An 18372-nucleotide genomic window follows, 5' to 3' on the forward strand; every position below is an offset into this window, starting at 1 on the left:
TCTCTGCGTGGCCATGCTGGACTGGCCACCCCTGGAAGCAGTCTTCACTGGACACCGCCTGGGATGCTCGTTCTTTTCCCAATGTCTATTTCAAATAGAAACTCAGGAAGAACACACGTGTTCCTCCTGCCAGACTTTCATTCGGAAGCATTCACTGTTGGTGGGGAAGACGAGAATGGCAGGTTTCAGGGTGTGCGCTGGGGTCAGAGGTCACATGTGGCATGCCAGCCCCTACCCGCCTGCCTCCTTCCCCAGGTGACCTGCCCTGCTCACGCACATAAGGTTCTCTGAGCCCAACTCAGAGGGCCCAAAGGCTGGTGCCTTTGCCTTGCCCAATGGATATGTTTGTCAAAATTGTTGTGAGGCAAATTTCTCTTAATTCACAGTCTTTCATTAAAATGCCATAGATGGTGGGGGGAGGGGGATGGCAGCCTGTGAAACAATAATCTTCACAGAGTTGAAAACATTTTGATGAGCAAGCACTTAGGACAGCAGACAGCCCTGCTGCGTGCCCGGAATCCCTAGTAGGGCAGCCTGTCTCATTTTCTCTAGCACGAGGGGCTTCAAGAAGGCTGTGGAATGAAAAGACATGGAATTTTTCCATGAGCTCTTTGAAGCCCCCTCATATTTTCATGATATCATCAGCCACTTGCCTGGCCTTTTACCTCTATTCCCACGTCCGTGCTGACCATCCAGTAGGAATGCGCTTTTTTGTGATGGTTTATCATTTAAAATGTCTGCAGCTTGGATTTCTTTTCCGTTGGCCTGGAAACCAGGCTTTCCTAGTAGGTATTACTGTCCAATTTTGCTACACTGGAACTTGAAATTTGATTCCAAATTTGCTTCAAGAATGCATCTTGTTCTCATGACTGTTTACAGCGTGGGAGCTGCACCAGGTCGGGCCGGTGAGGTCGAGTCCTGGTGGGGATGGATACATACACATCAGTCACCGTGAAGAAGGAAGCCTCACGAGAAAGCAGGCTCGGGGACACCTTAGGACACTTGCCAGTGTCTTCTTTAGCCTTCAAGTTTAAACATGTTCATTTCGGAAGCAGATTTACAGGAAAACCGAGACGCAGAGAAAGCACTCATTAGGAAAATGGACTGGGGCCTTAGACAGGTGTTTCTTGGCTACTACTTGGTGACCTGCCTGGCTGTGGGACCTTAGTGAGATCACCCTCTCATTGACCTCCTACGGTTGTCGTGATGATACCTGAGTGATACGTACTGAATGCGCACACCTGGGAGGTGGCTCGCTGCCTGACAGCTATTGCTTTTAGAAGAGGCAGTGGTGGTGTGAGTAATCCCCCATCAGCTGCTAATTTACAGGTTGGTGGTTTGAACCCATCCAGTAGATTCCCCAGAAGAAAGGCCTGGTAAACTGCTGCTATACCGTGTATAGCCGAGCAGTTCTGCCCTGACACGTGTGGGGTCATTGCCCGAGTCGGGAGCCTGTTCCAGGGCGGCCAGCGTTCTTCATGGAGAGGTGGTCTGCTGTGGTGGAGAGTGGGACTCGGGAGGCTTCTAGATGTGTGACCGTGCAGAGAGACTCTAGCGCAGTTTTCTCACCTGTAGAGAATACGCGCACCAGTGTGCCCAGTTGCTGTAAAGGTTAACCAAGTCTTCAAGCAACACAGTAACTTTCTCTGAACAGTTCCTAGTCCAAGCTATTATTTTTACTTCTCTTTGTCCAATATAATGCAGGTTTTTGTTTTTCTTTTTGCTCTTTTTAGACCTCCCTCTGTTGTAACTGTTGATGTTAGCTCTCGCATGCACAAGCTTTCCAGGTTCCGAGTCAGACATCCTACTATACCCATTGTTTCCAGGTCCAGTTTTCTGTGGGTTCGATTTTAGGAAATAAATGATATTTGCCGTTCTCTGGGCTTTATAGTGACGTCTTAACTATTACCCAGAAAGTTGGGAAATTCAACTCTGGTTTCATTCATATTAAAAGTGATTTTAAATTCTCCAAAGTTGACCGTTAAGCCTTATAGCTGTTAATTCTGCTGTTATTTCAGCACTGTACCATGCATGTTTTGATATGAGTACACAGGACAGATGAGGTTTCTGGTCACACAGAGGCAGATAAAATGAGCAAGTAGATACCAAACCACAAAGCCACTGCTTCTGCGTGGACTCTGACTCATAGTCACCCTACAGGACAGACTAGAGCTGCCCAGACATTTCCAAGGCTGTCAATCTTGATGGGAACGGAGATCCTTCTCTCCAGGAGTGACTGGTGGGTGTGAATTACTGACCTTTCAGTTAGCAGCCAAGTGCTGCACTACTCTGTCACTAGGCAATCAGTGAACAAGTCACTGAGTAAATGAAATCGTTTTTGATGGTGATAACTGCTTTGAAGACAGTAACATGTGATCACAAGTAACTAGATGAGTCAGGGAAGGCCATTCTGAATTCCACCCCAGGATGCGAAGGAACTGACCATACAAAGACCTATGGGAAGGACAGTCTAGGAAGAGGGAACCATAGAAGCTAGGAATGTAATGTAGGAGTAAGCTAGGTTTGCATTTACTTGTGTTTTAAGGAATTGGAAAACGTCAGTGTGGCAGGAGTGCCGAGTGGTGGAGATGAAGTCATGAAGGTGGGCAGGGAGCCACCCACAGGGACAAGTGTGGGCTTTTGTTTTAAGTTTAGTGAACCCATCTGTGAGTTTAGGCAGAGGTCTGACCTGGGGTGTTTAGGATGGTACTGGCTGCAGTGGGGGAATTGGCTGCAGGCCGGAAAAAGTGGGCGTCTTTGTGGGGCTCTTTGGGGTGCTCTAGTAATTCTCAAGCATTTCAGTTTTACTTAGTGTCGAGATATTTATTGAAGCCCTTGCTTTTTCTTGATGGGTCTGGTAGGATTTAAATAGAGCATTTATGTAGATTGAGAATTCAAGAACAGAGTGTACTTGGTTTTATAAACCTTTTTAGAAACCAAAGAGAAAATTGGAAGAATTTAGTCTTTTTTGTTGTTACTTTTTCTTTTTATAAGATCTAAATATATTATTAAAACCGAGGGTTTGGGCCATGTTTTAAATGGGCATTTATATTTTCCTGAGTTCCAGCTCATAGCATTTCTTTTCATCTGAAAATTCAGAATTTTAAAAATTACTAAGCATTACAGAAAACAAAACAACACAGAGAGTAATATAGTATAGAAGAAAGCAGTCATTGATTTAAAAACTGCTATTTTCCTCTTCAGAGAAAGGCTTGTTTGTAGCTGTCTTATTATAAAGTGTGAATGTGTTAGCCCCCTGCCCTGGGGGATTCTGACTCCTCGTGCCCCTACAGTAGAAGTGCCCGTGCATTTCTGAAACCGTGACTCTTTAGAGGAGTAGAAAGCCCCCTTTCTCTTCCCCAGAGTGGCTGGTGTTTTTGAAGTGCTGACCTTGTGGTTAGCAGTCCAGCAAGGAACCACTGCGCTCCCAGGCTGCTTTCCACTGGATAGAGCTCAACAATGTAATCGTCGTTTCACATGGGCAATTTTGAAAGTTGTTCAGCAGCTAACAAATCGGGTTGTTCTTACACTAACTAGCCACCATCCTATTAGTCCTCTAAAAGTCTAATATGAGGAGGTAAAAAATGGATGCTGGCATATTTTTATATTGTGTGCTTTATTTAACTTAGGTTATGAATGTCCACTTAAGGATTTGGTCTCAGTATAAGGATACCACCCTTCCCTTTGCAATTCATTAACATGGGAGGGGGGTGTTGCACTTTGAGACAGCAAATAACCCTGTTCTTCTTCAAAGTTTCACCCACTAGTTTTAGCAGCTCGTGATGGTGTTTTGCCTGAATCAATCATACTGTGATGAGTATCGAATGGTGATTTTCTGGTAGACATTTTTTGTTGATCAGTTGGGATACTGCTCTAAGGAGAGGGTTTACCCTCACATCTCTATTTCCCGGTTTGTTCTTCATTACTGTGGACCTGTGGACTCATATTCTGTGGGTTTAGGTGCGATTGTACTTGCATCCGTCCCTGGGAACCTTGTGAACAGCACAAGAAGCCACATCTCACGTTTTATGTAGGGGTCTAATTTTTGTGCTGAGGTACACTTTACTCAGGATCTTGTTCAAAATGTAATCAGTCCTCACCACTCATCATTTCCATATATGTCTGTTAAAAACCTATAATTTTACACTAATGGGATAGAGATTTGCCCCTCAAGACTACATCCACCCATCAGGTCTGGAACTTGACCTTAACAGCCATTCAAGATCAAAGGCGGAGCATTTGCCCCAAGGACAAAGCTCAGAGGGTTAGGAAAGAGGGATGGAAGCAGGAAAGTGGTGTATGTGATGGGGCACCGAGGGGATAGCAGTGGATGCGTTGGAACAAAATGCATAGGAACTTGAGCGGAAAATTGATGATCTGCTCTGTAAATCTTCACCTACGTCACAATAAAAAGGTGATGTGTGAGGCACAGAATACAGGTGTTTGTAGACCCATCTTCTCACTGGCTGGCTGTCTCTTGCAAATGTCAACGCAGTGAAACTTCATGGTCCTTGGCAGACTGGCGGGACTGGGGAGGGAATCCATTTGCGGGACCTTTGCGTAGGCCGCGTGCTGCCTCCCCTCCCGGTTTGCATTTCTGGGTGATATAAATAGCAGTGACTTCTAGCTCTTCCTTGTCCTCCAGCATAACTTGCCTTTGGAACGGAAACGTGCTGGTAATTAGCATTCAGCACCTCTTCCCCTGCCGTCTGGCTCTTCCTAATTGTGCTTTGAATTTCTCACCGATTTAGGCTTCGTGGGCTAAAGTGTTTCGTGTTTTATTTTTGACTCCTGCGTGGGCAGCCCGGCGGCTTTGAAAAGTCCGACTGGAGAGCATATGGCGTTTTCCAGCAGAAAACGGCCCGTCTTCGGCCACACGACTGTCTGGCTGCGGGCGAGCGCCCGCCCAGGCCGTCGGCCCCCAGAGGATCGGGGCGCCTCGCCCTCGGCGGCGCCCCTCTGCCCGCCCGCGGCCCGAACGCGCTGCGCGGCTTCCCCCCGCAGCCCCGCGGCCGCCGGAGACGTGAGGTCCTCCTTCCAGCAGAGGGTTCCTTCCCTGCCGGCGGCTTCGGCGGCGGCGGCGGCGGCGGCGGCGAGGAAATATGCGCGGCGCCCAGGCCAGCTGTTTGCGATCGGCGCCGCGGCTCCCGCCCCTGGCCGGGCGCCCGCGCCCCGCCCTCCGCCAACAACCGCCGCTCTGATTGGCCCGGCGCTTGTCTCTTCTCTCCCTGCAGCCAATCGCGCCTGGCGAGGAGCTCCTGGTCTGGTACAATGGGGAAGACAACCCCGAGATAGCAGCTGCGATTGAGGAAGAGCGAGCCAGCGCCCGGAGCAGGCGGAACTCCCCGAAAAGCAAGAAAGGTAGGAGCCGCCGCCGCCCGCCGGGCGCCCCGAGCCGGACTGCCGCGGCCTGGGCCGCCGGAGAGGGCCGGGGGGCAGCGCTGCCGCCGCGGCCTCGTGACCTTTCGGGACTCGGCCGCTCGGAGCCCGGCCCGTCCCGGCGCCGCGGTCCCGCCCGGCCCGGCCCGCTGCTGAATCACGGCCGCCCGTCCCTAACTTGTTAGTGGGCGCCGGGGAGCCCAAGGGCGCGGGCGCCGGTGCCGCTGGCCGCGGCCGCGGGCGGCTTGTCAGTCCCCTGCCCGCACGTGAAAGCCGCAACTTGGGAGCGGGCGAGTGTCAAGTGGGCGTCCGAGTCGGCTCCCCGGGGGTCTTTTTAGCGGTTTGCCCCGTTCGTCGGCCTGGGCGTCGCGGAAAGCGCCCCCGGAGCGCCGTCTCCCGCCCCGCGGGTTCGGGGCCTGGGCGCGGGGCGCGCGCCGCTCCGGCCACTCGGGCCGGGCTGCCGGGCTCGGTCCCGGGCCGCCGAGGGAGCCTTGCGCGGCGCGCGGGAGCCGGCCGGCCGGGGCGCCGCTCGCGGAGCAGGCTGGCCGGCCCGCAGCCTTCCGGGACACCTCGCCATTGAACAAAATGGAAGTTTGGAAGCGCACGCTACTTTCGTCGTCTTCTGGCTCCGTTGCGAGGCTGGTTTTGTTTTGTTTCCTGGCATTTTCAAACAAAAGATAGAATGTGGCCACACTTTAAAAGAGAGGGGCGGTCATTTCTGTTCGGGAGAATAGTTTGGTTGCGTGGATCCTATTTCCGGCTGGCATACTGACACGTTGTTGGGATTTTTTTTTTTAACCAAGGATTTTCATCTGAATTTGTGAAGCTTTCATAGTACTCAGTTTGAACACATGCCAAAGGGAAGGGTATGGCAGTGTCTTACCAATATGAATTCAAATTATTATTTTTTTATCGTTCAGTCTTTAACATGCTCTTGTAGTCACCCAAATTTTATATTCAAAACAGCAAAGTGAGTGGACATTTATTCTTACTCAGTTTCTTCTCAAGGTGAAGATAACTCTTTATAAATGTCCTAGAGAAATATAGTAGCTTTCTGTTCACCCTTTGCAAGTACAAAGGGTGGATCGTTCCACTACTGACACACACACACACAAAGGTTAAACTCAGAATAAAGTGGCTATAACTCCACCCCCCCACCCCCCGCAAAAAACAAAACAGCAAAGTGAGTGTGTGAATCTCAACTGTAAAAGTCACAACAGAAACTTGACTTTGAAAGATTGTCAGAACAATTTGTCAGCAAATCTATTCCGAGTTTTCAACTACACTTTGTATTTCACAACTTAACAGAAACACAACTAACTTACTCTAGAGATCGTTTGTAGGCCTCATACAAAATACTTGTTCAAAACAGACGTAGTAACTGCTGCATTAGGTTGTTAAATGCTGGTTTGATCTTGAATCAGATGATCAGGGCCTAGAAAAGTCCCAGGTCTAATATTCCATTTTTAAAAATTGTCATGTTTAAAACAAGTCTTGGCTTAGGGACGTAGTGTTTGCAAAGTCTCCACCTAATTCGGATAGTTCCTTTATTTTATGTCTGCAGACACCCTGCCTTTCCCGGTGATTCTGTCAGGACACTGCGGGTAGGGGGTGGGGCCCTGGGTCTTTAGTCTCCTGCTAAGCACAGTCACTAACTCATACATTGGCATACCTTAGCATCAATTTCACTTTAAGGCATTTCTATTCTGCATACTTCCATTACACTCTTGCTTTTATTTTTTACTTGTCCCTTTATTTTTCTATTGACTTAGTTGAACTGAGCAAAACTGAGCTTCGTTTTATTCATGATAGGACTTATGCATATTTATTTTTATAGCGGCCCAGGAGATTCGGATTTTGTATTGAGCTGAAGGGTTAGTTAGTATTTATTCTCCAGTTGTTTTATAACTGCCCAGGACAGAGTAGAACCCATGGGATCCTAGTTTTTAACGAAAAGACTTTGGAAGCTCATTTTTTGGAACTTGTAGTCTGTTTTGAACAGCTTAATGGTAAGACCTGTCTGTCTTGTATGAACGAACGTTTGGAAAGTTTAGAGTCAGAGCATTTCTTTTTAAATTAAATATTTCGTGAAGGCTGATTACGGCTCACGGTGACCTGAAACGGAGAACTTTTGGTCTTGCCTGGGCTCTCTTTAGTTCTTACGTGTGACCTAAGACATTAAAAACACATCTTGCCGTGCAGTGATGTCAGGAAGTTAGTCAACATAAATTTCACTCAGCAGTGATGGCATAAGTATTTCTGCAAGCCAGATGTTGAAGACAGACAACTGTGAGGCAGACTGACAGTGGCCCTGACTTGGTTTCGGTCCTGAGGCAGGGGGGAGAGACAAAGGACTGAATTCCTCATAGTTCTGGGCCTCGTCTCCTTGCATGGCAGCTGTTGTGCCTACAGCTGTGTGTTGCATGTGGTGCCTTTCAGAATTCAGTATTTCTGTTGGATCGGGAGCGTCCTGGGCAATAAAAACACCGATTTCTTTGCATGTAAAGCAGCCGCTTCTCATTCATTCATTCATTTATTCATTCTTTGTTCTATTCGTATCATCTCTATTGGGCCCTTTCTGTTCACCAGGAACCCCTGGTGGTACACAGGTGGTCACTTGTTAACCTAAATATCAGTGTTTGGCACCCACCCACCAGCTCTACAAGAGAAAGACAGTCATGGAAACCCTGTTGGACAATTCCGATCGGCCACGGGGATCCCTGTGTAACTCAGCATTGACTCAGCCGCCCCCCAATGGCTGAGCCAGGAGCTCTGCTAGGTTGGACAGCCCAGGGCTATGCAACAAAGCAGCAGTAACTGTTTTCATGGCGCCTGTCAGTCCTCTAGTGGGGAGACAGGTACTCCAAAAAGAAGTCGCTGGCCAGACCTAGGTGGTTGGCATGTGTAAGCCCACAGTAAATCTACTTCCCTTGGTTGGCAAGCAAAGCCTCACACAGATGTAATGAAGGGAAAGAACACAGTGCTCTGTGAGTATAGTTCACATCGTCTCTGCCCAGGGAGCATGCTGTTTTGCCACATGGACATTTTTGAATTCAAATTCATAGCCGTCCCCTGGTCTCCTGGAGACCTGGCTCCAGAGCCTCCTTCAGATTCCAAAGTTTGTGGGGGATCGAGTCCCTTGTAGAACACGAAGTTGTTGTTAGGTGTCGGTTCTGATTCATCGTGACCCTATGTACAACAGAACACCGCACCATCCTCCCAATTGTCGTGTTTGAGGCCATGGTTGCAGCCGTGGTGTTAAGTCTGTCTCGAGGGCCTTCCTCTTGTACTGCTTCTCCACGCACTGAGCATGAGCTCCAAAGGATGTGAGATGAAGTCTCACCATCCTTGCCCCTGCGGAGCTCTCTGTACTGTACTTCTTTCAAGACAGGTCTGTTTGTTCTTTTGGCACTCCCTAGTACTTTTGATGTTCTGTGCCTGGACCATAGTTCAGATGCATCGGTTCTCTTTCGGTCTTCTTGCCCCGTAGCCAGTATTCACATGCACTTGAGATGATTGAAATGCCCTGGAGTAGTGTTTGCATGTAGTCTAGCCCTTCTTCCCTTCCGCTTTAAATAACTTCTAGATTACTCCTTGTGCCAAGGTCAAAGCAAATCCTATATAGATAGATATAGGTTCATGTCTCTTAGCCTCTGGGAGAATTTTTTTGGCCGCATAATTACTCCCCCATTTTCAGTCTACCGTTATGGCAGTGAATGCAGAACCTGCAGATACCTGAGCACAGATTCAGCTTGTTTTGGAGTCCCAGTTTTGTAATTCATCTTACTCTTCACATGACTGAGCGGCAGCCTCTGTGATCAGAGCGAACCTGAGAAGGACCAGGGAAACTTTTCAGTGACTAGGAAGGGATGGTTTTTAGTGTTGGATGTTTCTGATTGGTTTAAAGTGAATCATAAACACTTCTGATCTGTAGAGTAACATGGGGAGGCCAGCTTTAGCAGCGTAGGCGGTCACGGAGTTCTGAGTGAGGCCTGTCTCTCTGGCTTTCAGTTCAGTCTGTCGGCAAGGCACTGTGCTGGGTGCATGCAGTTCTTTTAGCCCCACTTTGAAACATGGTCCCCAACTTGGAGGGCGGCTTTCCAAGCTGCAGATTTTCTAAGCTGCGTCAAGTGAAGGTGCTCATGAGAAGGGTGGGGTGAGGTAGGGCTTGATTTGCATGACTCAAGCCAGTGTATGTTCAAATGCCTCCTATGCACACGCAAGTTGGACACGGAATAAGGAAGACTGAAGAAGAATCAATACATCTGAATTGTGGTGAAGAATATTGAAATATCATGGACTGCCAAACGAACAAACATGTTTGTCTTAGAGAAAGTGCAGCCAGAGTGCTCCTTGGAGGCAAGGATGGCATGACTTTTTATCTTACATGCTTTGGACATGTCAGGAGAAGCACATCATGTTGGGTTAAGTATGGAGGGGCAGTGGTCTAGCAGAAGGCCCTCAAGCAGATGGAGTGACACAGTGGCTGCAGCAGTGGGCTTGGACACAGGAACATTATGAGGTGGCACAGGGTGGGACGGTGTTTCGTTGTTTTGCTCAGTTTGATGGCACCTGACAGCAACAGCAGGGGTTCCCATCATTGCACACCGAACCTCCTGTCCTCAAGGCGACTCTGTGGGGCAGCAGTTCTCAACCTGTGGGTTTCGACCCTTGGGGGGGTGAGGGGGAGTCGAGCAACCTTTCACAGGCGTCGCCGGATTCCTATCAGTAGCAAAATGACAGCGATGAAGTCGCAGAGAAAATAATTTCATGGTTGGGGGTCACCACCACATGAGGAACTGTGTTGAGAACCACTGCTGTCGGGTTTCCAAGGCTGTCGTCCCACTGAGGGGCTGATCACTGTATCTGCCCACGATGTGTGGCGGGCAAGTCTGTATCTGTAAGAGGGAAAAGCGTACCTTGGGAACTTAATGCTTGTCATCTGTGTCTGTTTTCCCAGTTGGTTACTGTGGAAATGAGAGGTCAACTTTGTGTGTATGTGCTAAGTACACAAAACCAAAAACCAGATCTCACTGTCATTGAAACTCATAGTGACCCTCTAGGACAGGGTAGAACTGCCCCTGTGGGTGTCTGAAACTAATTCTCTACAGGAGTAGAAAACCTCATCTTTCTTCTGTGGAGTGGCTGGTGGTTTCAAACTGTTGACCTTGCAGATAGCAGTCCAACTTGCCAATGGTGTTTTAATATAAGCAGAATGCTTGCCCACTCTCTCTTAAGCTTTCCCTGAAATTTGTTCCATGTGAGGAAGCCAATACTGACTTCATACACATGGGATGGAATGGAATTTAAAACACAGGACCCCACAGGGTTTTGCCTCAGGTCACCTACAGGGGCTCAGTTTCCATAGCTGTGCAAATGAGTGCCACAGTGTCAGCAATTGTCTGCATGAAGGTAAACCAGAAAGAATTACTAAAAGTACAGAATTCTTTATTAAACAAAAGTATCAAAACACGAAGCTATTGTATTTTAATGTATGCTCCATCTAGTTCTGTGCATTCCTGAAGGTCATGCCCTGGAGGAGTAGTGGTTGCACACTTGGGCTTCGATCCACAGGTCTGCAGTTCGAAACCACCGGCTGCTCCTCAGGAGGAAGATGGGACTTCTCTCCCTGTGAAGAGTTCCAGTCTTGGGAACTCACGGGCAGTTCTTCCCTGCCCTATAAGCTCGCTCTGCGTGGGCATTGACTTGATGGCAGGGAGTTGTTGAGCCCTTCCCTGAAGAATTCTCTGGTCTTCAGTTTATCCCATGTCACAGGGCAAGTGATGGTGTCCTGGAGGAGGGAGTCAAATCATGTCCACTTTAAATCGTAGGGTCCCAAACCTTTTTGGCTTTATGCCCCTTTTCAGGGGGAAAAAATCCACTTAGTACGCCTGACAATGAATAACTTTGGTACTATTCTTTACAGTCCAGGGTAAAGTATAGGGATTTTCTTTTGTGTCCTGCATGCCCCCTTCCCCATTGCTCCCCTTTGGGAAATGCTAGGTGTGAAGGAGCTGTTGGGCGGGTAGGGCTAAGGTGTCAAATGCAGTTTTTGTAGGGTAGCCCTTGCTGCCCTTGAATGAGCAAGCACATGGTTGTGATGGAACAAACAATACCCTTGGTGCAACTTTCCTGGTCTTTTCCTCACTATTGTAGTTTTCAATTTTCTTAAAACTTATTTATAATAAGCTTTCATGATTGCCCTGTGTCCTTTGAAGAAATTTATCAAGATGCTACTTCCTTTGAAATTGAAAAACAAAAAAGTTGCCTGTCAAAACCCTGTCAGCTGACCTCTGCCTTGCAGAACCCACTGTTTTGATTGGACATTACTCTTTGGATCAGACTGGCAAATCTAAAACTTGTTCCCGCTGTGCTTCATTGCTTAATGTCATCTGAGCTTCACTATTGCTTGAAAGACCGATGGAAAGATCCGCTGAGATCAGCACAATCTTAGCACCCCTTTTTGAAGGCACCCGAACAAGACTAAGACAAGCCTGTTACTGAGAGAACTTGTCTGCTGCCATCCCCCATCACAGCGACTCGTTGAAGCACATGCACGTGTGCACTGCGGTAGTCCTGTTGTACGTACGTTTGTTCTCCTTCACCCTGGTAGGGTCACATGTTGATGTGGCTGGCACTTACCTGGTTCTTGCAGAGGAGCTAAGCTTGTGACTCCTTTAACTAGTCAGTATATATATAACGACCACCCTTGGAGCCCAACCCAAGTGCTGCTTTTGCCCTTTTCTTCCCACCCTGTGCCAGAGCCATGTTCTGCGGCTGTTTGTACTTAGCCTAGGCCTGTTTCTAACCATATGATCGGCTCCCACACATTAGGAGAGAACGAGGGAAAAAGAAGAATTAAATGTAGTAACAAGAAATGTGTTAGCTGATAACCCCACAATGAAGAAGAAAAAAGTTTATAACCAGTAAGGAACGGTAAAGAACTTCGTTCTGTAAGGCCACTTAACAGGCTCAGCTAATTCTTTTCTAACAATCTTCAGTAGTCTCTGAGAGTATCAGCCGGATTCTAGAACTTAGCCTGGGCGGCTTTTAATCCCTACAGAAGAGTTAACATTTTATACAGGCAGTTTTGTACCTGTCTTTGAAGACCCCAGTCCAAAATTGTCCCAGTAAAAACCTTGGTACTGTGAAGAACGTGCAAGTTTCCTGAAGCTGGACAGATTTCAAATAATCGCTTCTCCAAAAGTGCCTCAGTGGGTAAGCAGTGGACTGCGAGCCCGAAGGTCGGTGCTTCAGAGCCATGGAGCCACTCGGCAGGAGAGAGCTGTGGTGGTCTGCCCAGTGAAGGTGTGCAGCCTTTGGAAACCCGTCGAGGCAGGTCTCTGACAGTAAGGATCGACTCAATAGCAGCGCTGGATTTGGTTTGGTTTTTTAATAGAATCTTAGTCAGTTTTCCTCCAAAACAGATCAGTGTGTCTTTTTAGCTGTCAGTGGTCTTTGCAGTATTTTCCAGCACTGTGATTCAAATGCATGGCTTTTTCCAGGGTGCTCCTTAGAGACGAGGATAGTGAAGCTGCTCTGACATACTTTAGACATGCTGTCAGGAATGACCAGTCCCTGGAGGAAAGGACATCATGCTGGTCAAAAGTATAGGGGCGGCGGAAAAGAGGCAGACCCTCAAGGACATGGATAGACACAGTGGCTGCAACAGTGGACTCAGGCTTAGGGACGATTTGAGAGGATGGCGCAGGACGGGGCAGCGTTTCGTTTTGTTGTGCGTAAGGATGTTACGCGTCAGTACCAACTTGATGGCACCTAGCCACCACCATAGTTTAGGAAGGTCAGACATTGAGCTGGGAGCTTACTCTGAGGCGGTAAACAGCAGCAGCAGCAGTGAAACAAACTACTAAACTCATAATGTAATCAAGGAAAATGACTGAAGCTCAGAGGGGGAGAAAGGACTTCTGGGCTGGAAAGGCCTTACTTCGAAGAGAGAGGCGAGGAGTGCATTCTGAAGACTGGGGCCGTGAGCCTGTCAGACATGGTAACGCATCTGTCTGGTGGTTTCCCCAACCCTCCCAGTGTTTGATTCGTGTGTGTCAGCAGTCTTGTTCTGTGTGCAGGAGTTACAACAGAACTCAAATGAATCGTGTCCCTACTCTTGGGGACCGTACCTTCTCGAGAATGAAGGTGAATGGGATAATCTCGTGAGGTTAATCAAGTGTGTGTGGTTGGAGGGATGGTGTGACTGTCAGGGAGGGAGCACGAACAAGTCGAGCAGTGACGAGCGGGTGTGTAGTGAGGGCCACATTGAAATCCAGGCTCTCAGTTTGGCAGTGAGAAACTCCGCTCCACAAATGGAGAGCTTGACCCCTTTCTCTGAGGCACTGCCCTAGTGGTCAGCATCATGGGTGGTCGGGAGAGCTGGCACTACAGTCCTCCAGGAAGGAGCTTGGGGTGGGTCTGCATACAGGGTCCCGCACTGGGGGTGGCTGCAGGAGCCTTTTGGGGAAGAGATCCCTGCTTTGTGGTCACAAATCAAAGCACCAACCTCCCTCCCCCACCTCACACCCTCCACGGCCAACAACCCTGTACAGGGTTCCCAAGACTGCCTTTTCACAGGGACAGAGGGACATCCTCCTCCTAGTGGATTGAACCGCTGACCTTACGGTTAGCCGTCCAGCACTTATATGAGAATGGGGGAAACCAGGGAGGCGGCAGAGGAAGCTGGGAGGCCACAGCTCCTATGGCAAGCAGGTAGAAGTCTGGACAGAGGCTCTCGGAGGAAGGCTGTCGGGCAGCAAGCTGGGCAGCAGCGGGGAGCTCTGCTGAGCTTACATCAGCCCCCTTGCCTGTCTGCCGGTGGGTGAGGGCAGCAGCCCCACGGAGCTGGGACTATGTGAGCCCATGCCACCACTGTTGCGTCAGCACCTGAAGCCAGAGTCACCAGGATCTTTCCACCGTGCGATAACTTGCTTTTTGCCCACCTCTTGGGTTGGTATTCTTAGGAAAGCAGCTTGCCAGGCCTTTCTTTCACAGAGCTGCTTGGTGGATTCATACCAGGCCTCTGAAGTTGGTTTTCTTGCCTCACCCAGGGCTGACAGAGAAACTGGGGAGGGCCCAACTTTATAAAACTTGGGTATATTGGAAAGGGAAAGAAGTTATAGTTGGCATCCTGCTAGGAGCTCATTCTCCTTAGCAAATGGGCAGTATGCACGTTGGAGAGCAACCAGATCTCTATTGGCAGAATAGGAAACGAGGGCACCCAGCGCGCAGATGGTAGCCACTGTTACTGGTCCAGTCTCCTGCCTCCTTCCTGCCCGTTGAGGCTCCTGATGCAGCCATCACTCCGTTCCTGTGCCCCATGTATTACACATGGAGATCAGTGCAGGTTTTCCTGGTGAGACGCCCACGCTCTCACCACTCGCTGTTAGTTGGAACCACACCACTCACGCTTCTAACTAGTGAGAGGAGGATGCGTACATTCAACTCAGAGAGCCGGTGGATGTCCGTTCATTGAGTTTGGTCCCCAGACCTTCCCCAAGAGCCTGCAGCTCTCTCTGCTTCTGGTGCCATGGATGCCAGTGGTGGTCTGTTTTTAAAATCTTGGGGGGAAATTTTTTCCTTAATTCTGTTCTTAAGTTATTTAAAATATTAGGGAAATCAGTTGGTTAACCTTTTCATTTTTGCCTATGACCTTGCTCATAATAAAATTATGTAGATTGCATTTTTCCAACCATTTTGTGTGTTTTCAGCTATATTTCAGTGGATGAACGTGGAGAAATCCTAGTAGATGCCATGATTGAAACCATGATTGCGATGTTCACGACCTTGGCAGGTGTCTTAGGAAATGATCTGTGTGTCTGCTCGAGGGTGACTGCTCTGGTCCTCCTGTCCCCATGCAAACTGCAAAGTGGGCGTGCCAGGCGCAGGAAACGGGTGTGTGTGTGATTAAGTTTTCTAAAAGATGAGCGACAAGATCCTTTCAGTGAACTCAGAGTAGGTCTGATTTTAGATCCCAGTTATGATTTGAAAGTAAAATAACAACCAGCTTGTGTTTGCTGTGCCTTCTTTCCTTAATTGTGAATCTTAGGCTCTCTGGACTGTTCTCGACCTCCAGGGCGTTTCCTTTTCCTGGGAAGCTTGGTGCTCTGGTTTACAGATGGGCTGGTACCCTGTGAACTTAATGTTCATTGGTGAATTGTAGAGAAAGGAGGGCATTGCTTCATATTTGCCTTTGAGGAATAAAGAAGCTGAATTAATCCCCCAAGAATTTCATACTAAACACCAACCCCCCAGCATTTTAGTCAGTTCTGTCTTACAAGTGACCCAGTAGGACAGAGTAGAATTGTCCCTTTGAGTTTCTGGGAGCAGCCAGCTTATCTTCTCCCCCGCGGAGTAGCTGGTGAAGTCAGACTACTGACCTAGTGGCTAGCAGTCCTGTGTTTCATACCACAGGGCCTCCATGAGAGCAAGCACCATGCTCACTGCCATTCAGTCACTTCTAAGGATCCTTGACCTAGTAAGACTAGAACCTGCCCAGTGAATTTCTTAGGTTAGAAATCCTTACAAGAGCCGGAAAGCTTTGTCTTTCTCCTGCAGAGCAGCTGGTGCATTTGAACTACTGACCTTGTGGTGAGCAGCTCAATGCATAGCCCACTGTACCCTCAGAACTCAAGAGTACCAGGAGGAGGTTAGAATACAGTAAGTAGATGTCTTTCAGCTAAAGGTTGTGCAGGGGCAGTGAATTATTTCCTGCGTGGGTTGGGGAAGATAATGATATAATTTACTTGTGACTAGTGAGGAACAGGATTCCCTGAATGCCGTCCTGATGTGTATAAAATAAGTCCTCTGAGAAGCAGGAAGAGGGATCTCATTACCAACAAGAACCAGGAATGGAGCTTGACCTCTGGACCCGAGGTCTGTGCGCAGTGAACCTCCTGGATCCAGATGACAGTTACACCATCAGGAGCAGCAGCAGAAGAATCCTGAACCAGCACACGAGACAGAGTGATGGAGCAAGTAAGCTGAGTGCTTTTGTGCTGGAGGCTGGCTTGCAGACTAGGGTGCCTTTGGGCACTTAACTGGGGAAGTTGGACTTGCTGACCCATGGAAGTGGAGCTGCTGAGTGCCTTCAGGCTGAGGCTTACTGGATTGGAGTGCCTCTGGACTCAATTCAGGGAGCTGGATTTGCAGACCCTGGAGCTCCGGTGGAATGCCTTCTGGTTGAGGCCTCAAGCGGAGTGATGTGCCCCTTTGGGCACTTGCTAGCAGACTTGAAAGAACTTTGTAGCATATCTTGCTAAACAACTCAGCCCACCTGGGCCATTTCTTACTGGCATTACAACTTGTTAACTCCCGTAACACACCCATTAATACTAGGTTTAGGGGATGCGTCATTTTGAGGCATTTTGATATCCTTAACGAAAATTAAGGAAATCACTTACGTGTACCTCCTACTATTTATGCTGGATTTTATCCATTTGAGACAAATACGTATCCAAATTAATTTTCTTCTAAGTTCTAATCCTGAAATCTGTGTGGTATACCTGTCACTACAGGTAGATATGCATCAATTTGTCACAAACATAAATTGAGTATTAATCCCAGTAAACAGATTTCATTAATGAAAGTATTAGTTCAGTAATATAAATGTAGTCCAAAAGTTCTTAGGAAGAAAACACAAACAATGCAGCCAAGGATTGTTATATTGACTGATCCAAGCCAGCCTGGCAATACATTAAACCCAGTATCTCAAGTGTTGTTAAATATTATAAATTTATATAAACATAGTATCACATAGTTTCATATATGTTAATAGTTTGTAATTATGCCATTTTACTGTAAATAAATTATTAAGGAAATGTATGGTTTTGTTCACATGTCTACTTAACACATGTCCGTAGGGATAAGTATGTAAGACATATCCATCAACCTAGTGTTAATCATGAATTTTTCTGAGTTCTGTGTAGTCATTGCAATGGATGTTAGAACCCAGAGAAGTAAAATAGAATTAATTAAGACAGCACAAGTTGTATGGTGAACCGAGTGGTACAGTTTTAGATAGATTAGGCTGTGGTACTCTTGGCACTTGGATTGCCTGTTTTTCTAAAGTGTGTAAAATCACCGATATTAATAATTCTGTAGAAATTATTAAAGGGACTTGAATGCTATAGAGAACCACGACTTGTTTGTAAATTCTACTCCGACAGCTAAAGGTGGTGCTCCAGTGGCAGAGCAGGCTCTGCATTAGGCCTTCGCGTCAGTAGTGTGAACCAGCAGCCATACCATGAGAGAAAGATAAGGCTCTCTGCCCTGTAAACCTCGACAGCCTTAGCAACCCCAGGGAGCAGGTCTGCTCTGTCCTGTAGGATCTGTGAGTTGAAATTGACTTGATGCAGTGTTGTTGTTATTTTCCATAGTTAAAGATTAAATTAGTTTCAAACTGAATTTTACGAATTTTTAGCAAAGTATTTCAATCTAGACATATCAAATGATTTGACAGTTGCCTGCAAATCCTGTCTTTATGAGATAAATCACTCCTTCCAGTGATAGTGACAGTGACTGCACTGGATCCCATTAGCACCACTTCTGCGCCTGGCACCTTGATTGTGTTCCAGAGACATCAATCATTCTTCACACTTCCTATAAGCCTGCAAAGCAGGGCATCCTTGGCCTCCTGTGCAGAGGAGGAAACGGATTCTCTTAGGGCTGTGTGGTTCACACAGATAATAAATTATGGACTCCACCTTATTCATAAGGCTGCTAAGTGTATCTTGTGTCCAAACCCCAGACCCACTGCCATCAAGTTGGTTTGGACTCAGCAGCCCTACAGGACAAAGTTGGAACTGCCCCATTGAGTCTCCGAGGCGATGCTTCCTTATAGGAGTAGAAAGCCTCTTCTTTCCCCTGCAGAGTGGTCATAACTACTGACTTGACGGTAAGCAGCCCAGTGTGTGAGCCGCGATACCTCCAGGGCTGCTTCCATCTTGTGTCTCAAAACACTTAAAGCTCTCTGCATTTGAGTTGATT

General features: G+C 47.8%; 1 protein-coding gene and 1 non-coding gene across 4 annotated transcripts in view; both read left to right on the forward strand.

Annotated features, from left to right (window-relative positions):
* PRDM2 (PR/SET domain 2) overlaps window positions 1-18372 on the forward strand; it is a 159271-nt gene that overhangs the window by 56269 nt on the left and 84630 nt on the right. For all 3 annotated transcript variants that reach the window (XM_075550930.1, XM_075550932.1, XM_075550931.1), the window contains exon 6: window positions 5235-5361. In XM_075550930.1, coding sequence (XP_075407045.1) covers window positions 5235-5361 — 127 coding nt within the window. The remainder of the gene's footprint in view (window positions 1-5234; window positions 5362-18372) is intronic.
* LOC142437807 (small Cajal body-specific RNA 24) lies at window positions 6355-6484 on the forward strand. Its single transcript, XR_012782325.1, has one exon.

Source organism: Tenrec ecaudatus, chromosome 1, assembly GCF_050624435.1.
Source record: "Tenrec ecaudatus isolate mTenEca1 chromosome 1, mTenEca1.hap1, whole genome shotgun sequence".
In the NCBI taxonomy this organism is placed as follows: Eukaryota; Metazoa; Chordata; class Mammalia; order Afrosoricida; family Tenrecidae; genus Tenrec; species Tenrec ecaudatus.